The 5,821-nt window shown below is 46.9% G+C and overlaps 1 protein-coding gene across 1 annotated transcript; it reads right to left on the bottom strand.

Annotated features, from left to right (window-relative positions):
• Window positions 1-3,096: 3,096 nt before the first annotated feature.
• On the bottom strand, window positions 3,097-5,524 carry nog2 (noggin 2). The gene has a single exon (XM_074663391.1). It carries the CDS (start codon window positions 4,300-4,302, stop codon window positions 3,667-3,669), a length of 636 nt encoding a protein of 211 aa, XP_074519492.1. The 5' UTR covers window positions 4,303-5,524; the 3' UTR covers window positions 3,097-3,666.
• Window positions 5,525-5,821: the final 297 nt, after the last annotated feature.

Genomic DNA, 5,821 nt, shown 5'->3' with positions numbered 1-5,821 from the left:
ACCCTGCTTTAGAAAACAGACTTTAACGACATCAAAAAGCATATTTACAGCCTGGTTCAAAAACAGCTCAAGTCTAAAACGCTGATTTCACTATCAGCACACTCTGTACGGTGAGTGACTTTTTTAAAACTTATTAGAATCGTCTGATTGTCCAATCAGAAACGCAGCTCAGGTCACATGACTGACAAGCGCCCGGAAACTCACATCCGGCGTCATAACTTGTCATAACTTCATTTCATGTGTCAGCCAGAGTCTGCGCAGTAAAGACTGTGAGGGATTCTGGGAGAATCTGAGTGGAGCTGGGTGACAAAAATGATAATTATTTTTTTTCTCTTTTGAGAGTCTAATCACTTCTTGACTCAACTTAAGACGTAATTAACAAGCCCCGAAAAAAATACACGAGAACGTCAGCTGTCAATCATCTTTAACCATTACGTAAAGCCTTGTTCTTAACCTTGTATAACTAATGAAAACAAAACTTTTCAGAAAAAAGAGGATTTGAATACAAAACAGCCAAATAATATCTTTAAATCACCACAACAATCAGACGTGAGAAACATTTCTACCAGGTGTATTAATTTTTTAAAGTTTGACCACAGCCCATCTGGAATGACTGGGGAGATGGATTTTTTAACCTATACTGCAGCCAGCCACCAGAGGGAGCAGTTTTTGTGGAGACCTCACATCAAGCTGAGCAAGTGGACATCCTTTTTTTTTATACAGTCTATGGTCAGGAAAAGACGGGTGCAGTCTATGAATAAACCGTGGCGGTGCAGCCTACTGGTGCGTTAGAGCGCCACTCTGTGGTCAGTAACCTCAACCCATGTTTCCAATGACTGATCCCACTTTTTGGGACCTTTTCATTTGAGTTCCGCTCCTGAAAGGCGGACCGACAACACTGCAGACCGTTGATTGGTCGAAAGAATCGTCACTTACCGTGCAGTAGCAGCTGTACTCCTCCTGGCGGCACACAGACTTCTCTGAAACAAAGCTTGATTACACTTTCTAACAAAGAAGACAAAATGCTGCATGTCTGCCATCTGTGCTCTTTGTTTACTGTGTGGTGTTTTTCTTCTTCGTTGGATTTGTTAGCGGGGTAAACTGTATCGCGCTGCTACGGCGTCACGCTATTGTTTAACAGATGCAGCTTTGGGCATCGGGTTTACACGCTGCTTACCACAAGGGGGCACAGTTTGCTGTGGAAACGCAAAAAAAAAATGCAACTAAAGGTGAAAAAGCAACCAAATCAGTCACATCTACAGTTTTATTAATTAAATTAATGATCTACAAACTTTTTTCAACTCAAGACTCGGCCAAAAGTTGTCTGGTCAACCCAAAACTGAAATCCTGGCTCCGTCCCTCCGTCACACTTCCAGGTTTAGTTTCCTCACAAATCCCTTTTTAAGTCAGATTGTGAGCAGCATAAAACATATCTGTACTTTCCTGATCTCTAACTGTTCACTCCTTCCTGGTTGACCCCTATAAATACCCTCAAAGACCACCTGTAGGTCCCACGACCCCACTTTGAGCACCCTGGATCTGACTGGCTGGCAGGCTCTGTTTCTAAAAGGTGCGCACCTAACTGGCTGGAGCCAGGGCGGCGTATTGCCTTTCACACGCTTCTAAAATACTCTCCGGGCAGAGCCTGAAAGGGTTACTGTTTCCCAAAGTGCCTCATTCTGCGCAGTCGAGAGGGGGCGGCTGAGTGGCGCCGTCGAGTCAGAGACGCAGTTTCTAAAAACCCCGAGACATCATCAAGAAAGAAGCTGACAGTAAGGAAAGCAGCCCCTCTCCCTCCTCCTCCTCCTCCTCCCTCCTCTTCCTCCTCCTCCGCTGGCAGCCTGCCGTTCCTCTCCTCTGCTTACCAAATCCCCTCAGCGGTTCTGTCACAATAACCGGGCGGCAAGTGTCAAATCCAGCTCTGCCCGCAAAACACAAATCACTCTAACGCACACAAGATGCCCTCAGTGGAAATACTACACAGGCCGCTCTCAGACATGCAGTCATGGCTCTGTTCAAGTCGTTGATTGTGTTTAAAGAATAATATAAACACTATAAAAGCCCCGCACACACACAACCAGCTCTAACTCTCCCTGCGCCTTTAATTGGCCATATCTGTTCGAGGCGCAGACAGCAGCTCTCCAATTAACAGTCTGCTAACGTGAAAAACAGTTGACCATTGTTTTATGGGCTTTGTGTCCTCTCCCTCTCCCTCTCCGGGGCGGTCAGACTTGAATAGGCGCCGGTCTGCTCCAGTCCACCTCTATACAAATACCTCAGTGGAACTTGTGTGGAGCTTCCAGAGTAAAAAGCACAGACCCCAGACGCCCCTGGCTCGCGCGTAAACGCTCCCCCAGTTCATCATGTGACACTGTTTGAAATGTTTGAATCATATTTTACGCATTATGTTAACACCTCAGAGCCCCAGAGAGGAGCCTGTGCGCAGACACGGCAGATGAATGTGCCTACCTCTCCTCCTCCTCCTCCTCCTCCTCCTCCTCCTCCTCTCTCAGGGGGAGACAAATGAACGTCAGTTCTGTGGAGGCGCTGGAGGTATGTGTTGCGCATTACGCAGCGTAGTAAATCAGCTCTTTCTGAAGTGACTGTGACGGCGTGGAGCGTCAGGCAGTCCGCACAGAATCAACCAAGTCTGGACTTACTGTGCGGATCAACTCCACTCCTCTCCTCTCTTTCCCTGGAGCCTGGTGCACTGTAAAAAACATCAGGCTCAAACTTTTTCACAAAGTTTTGCTGGAAACTTTTTCAACTCAAGAAGCAAACAAACAAACTCCTCCACTCTAAACAAAAACCTTTAACACTTTAAACTCTTCTTCTACTCCACTCTTCATGAACCACCATGTGCATGTGATATTTTTTACAGTGTACACGCCCCCTGGATACAGACAGCAACATTTCTTGACACTAAAACACGTTGAAAACATTTCTTTATTGCTAAAACGTGTAAACATAACATGTACACTGATATGTTTTACTTTTTTATTTATTTTATTGAATTTTTTTTCAGTTTTTAGAAATATTCAAGTAGACATCTCCCATATTTTTTTCTGGTATACTCTGCTATTCTCTTTCCTTATGCTCTATACTCACAATCGTTAAAATAATAAATAAAACGTACAGATTTGTTTATTTCTACAATACTATGTATTCCAAAAAAAGCTGAGTTCACGCCTTTATATATATCTTTAACCTCAACTTTTTTTTTTTTTTACAATTTAATTATTATTGATATTAATATTATACAAAAACTCTAGGCAGCATTGCAGTGAAATAACAGTCAGCATCAATGTTCAGTTGAAAAAAAAAAAAAAAAAAAAAAAAAAAAAAAAAGGTCACCTCTTGGAGAAGTGTAGCATATGCATTCCACCTTCAATGTCTCATAAAAATATCAAAAAAAGCTCTTCCCTGCGAAGTGCTTGTGTTCCCCCAAAACACGTTTCAGGGCTGAGAATAAAATATGGTCCTGGTTCAATTAGAAAAAATAGCTGCATTTTCTTAAATATGTACAATGTTGGTATTTCACTTAAAATGCTATATAAAAAAATAGATTTGCTATGGTGCCCACCTCTGTAGAGAGTTAACAGTGCAATAGAAACCGTATTTCCAGTCCACTCCCCGCGCGACCACCAGCTCCTTCCTTAGAGAAAGTCAGCAGGAGCACTTGCACTCTGAGATGATTGGGTATTGCACCTGTATCCACGTACAGAACTTCTGTTTTAGAAAGCCTTGACAGTACCACCGCAGGAAAGTCTTGTTGATTGACTTGACGGGTTTGCACGACATCCCCTCGGGGAAGGAGCATGAGCGCTCGGAGAAGCAGTTCCCCTCCTTGATGTAGCGCGGCCAGAACCTCACACCCAGATCCTTCCAGGTGTACACCACAGGGCAGTGCGTGTAGGTCCACAGCCACTGCAGGAATTTCCTGCGGGCCTTCTTGCCCACTTTGACCCGCTTCCCATACGGGGTCTCTGTCAGGTCCAGCTTTTTAATCTCGTTGGGCATGGGCCCCTGCAGCTTCACCTGGTTGTCCGGCGCGGAGAGGTTCACCAGCATGGGCGAGCTGATAGACATGAAGTTTGGGTCAAAGTTGCTGCCGAGCTTTTTCCTTAGAGTCCTCTCGGACAAGTCCTGCTCCCGGGGGTCGTACTCCGGGTCGGGGTCCTCCTTGAGGTCGGGCACGGGGAGATGATCGCTGGGGGAAGGACGGAGGCGAAGGTAATGCTGGGAAACTCCAAGGTGGACGCACAGCAGCAGGTAGAAGAGAAGCGTTTGTGAGAGGCCCATTATTCCTCCGGGTTTTACGCACTGGCGCTTCTCGCGTGAAGTCGGTTCAGTTCTTTTCCCGGTTCCTGATTTCTCTGCAATCACCAGCCCGGGGCTTCATAAATAGTAGAAGTTCAGTCACCAGCAAGGCGATACTTTTAATAGACCACGCCGGGTTTGAATGACATGGAGCGCACCGCTTTGCTTTTTCGGGCTCCCCTGCAGAGCGCGGAGCAGAGCCTCAGCTCTGCGGAGAAAGTGTTTAGTCTAAACAAAAAAGGCACAAAACGAAACGGGGAAAACTCTATTCACGCTCTCTCCAGCCTCACCCCGCTCCCTTGGATTCACTTTGGGTTTCTTTTGGTTGTCATGGTTACCCCGGGGACTCGAAGCCACGACGGACTGTCTGCGCCGGATGACAGCGGCCGAGGCGAGAGCTGCATGGAATGAAGCGTTTTCTAAAGAGACAGAATAGATCCGACGCGTCCACGGAGAGGGAGAAGGGCGCACAAAAGAGCACTTCACCAAGTTTGAAATGTCACGCGCCCGGCAATGAGGGCTGCCTTGGCCAATGTTATTTTTACGCACGGCTTTTATAAACGCGGCTTCTCTCAACGTCGCCTGACGCTCTCAGGTTTGACAGGGTCCCAGGGGTGCACAATCCATGGACTGAGGGAAAAGTCTCTGCAGCCAGTCCCCCTCGTGGTATTCCAGCCGTGGGTTTGTGTAACTCTCTGAAAAAGTCCGAGAACTTGGAGAAAAATGCCCCGCGCCGGGATGCAATCTCAATTTATGAAATAACAGCCATTTATCTTTTCCAGAGGATGTTCCAGCAGTTCTTCAGAAGAAAGTCTGTAACATTCCCACAAACTTCTTGGCTGTGCATGAGATAAAAACAAGGCTGGAAAAAAAGCGCGCAGTGTCAGCGCGTATCAAACTGCAGAAAGTCAGAGGACGCTGTTCGTTCAGAGCTCCTTCCACTTTGGCATCGCTGAATCCTGTCAGAAAAGCTCCGAATCCCTCCGTGGCTGCATGAGCAAAGCGTCCAGACTGTGAGTCTCTCTGCCCGGCCGATGCAAGCGCGCAATTCCTGAGGGAGCGCCTCTCCTCGTTTGATACAGAAGCTCCTACTGAGTCGCTCCTACTTCAGGAGTCTGAGAGACTTGGCGCTGGAGCGTTTCTTTGCTTAGGCACACTGTGTGTGAGTGTGTCTGTAGCGAGTGCTGCTCAGTCCCAAGTTAAATATCCCCCTCCGACGGTACAAAGTGTCAGAGGGGCCTGCCCACCCCGGCCACTTTCACTGTGATTGACAGCCCCCCCTCCGGGCCACCCCCTCCCCTCACAACGTGGAAAATATCAGCCTCAATCACAAAGATCAACTGGGTCCTAAAGCACTACTTTTACTCCTCTTTAACTTCTTCTTCGTGAGCAGCAGAGGAATCACAGAATCCTCCACACTTTAAGGTTTAAAGAAACTTCTCTCCTCAGTCTGTGATGCACTAATAGCTTCAATACGCTGTCGATATCCAGCTCTGAGAGT

The sequence above is a fragment of the Halichoeres trimaculatus genome, unplaced genomic scaffold, assembly GCF_033239565.1.
Source record: "Halichoeres trimaculatus isolate MK-OKI-2021-1 unplaced genomic scaffold, fHalTri1.1 fHalTri1_scaffold_23, whole genome shotgun sequence".
NCBI classification, from domain to species: Eukaryota; Metazoa; Chordata; class Actinopteri; order Labriformes; family Labridae; genus Halichoeres; species Halichoeres trimaculatus.
Note: the sequence above shows the minus strand (reverse complement) of the source record. Positions and strands in the feature narration are given on the sequence as shown.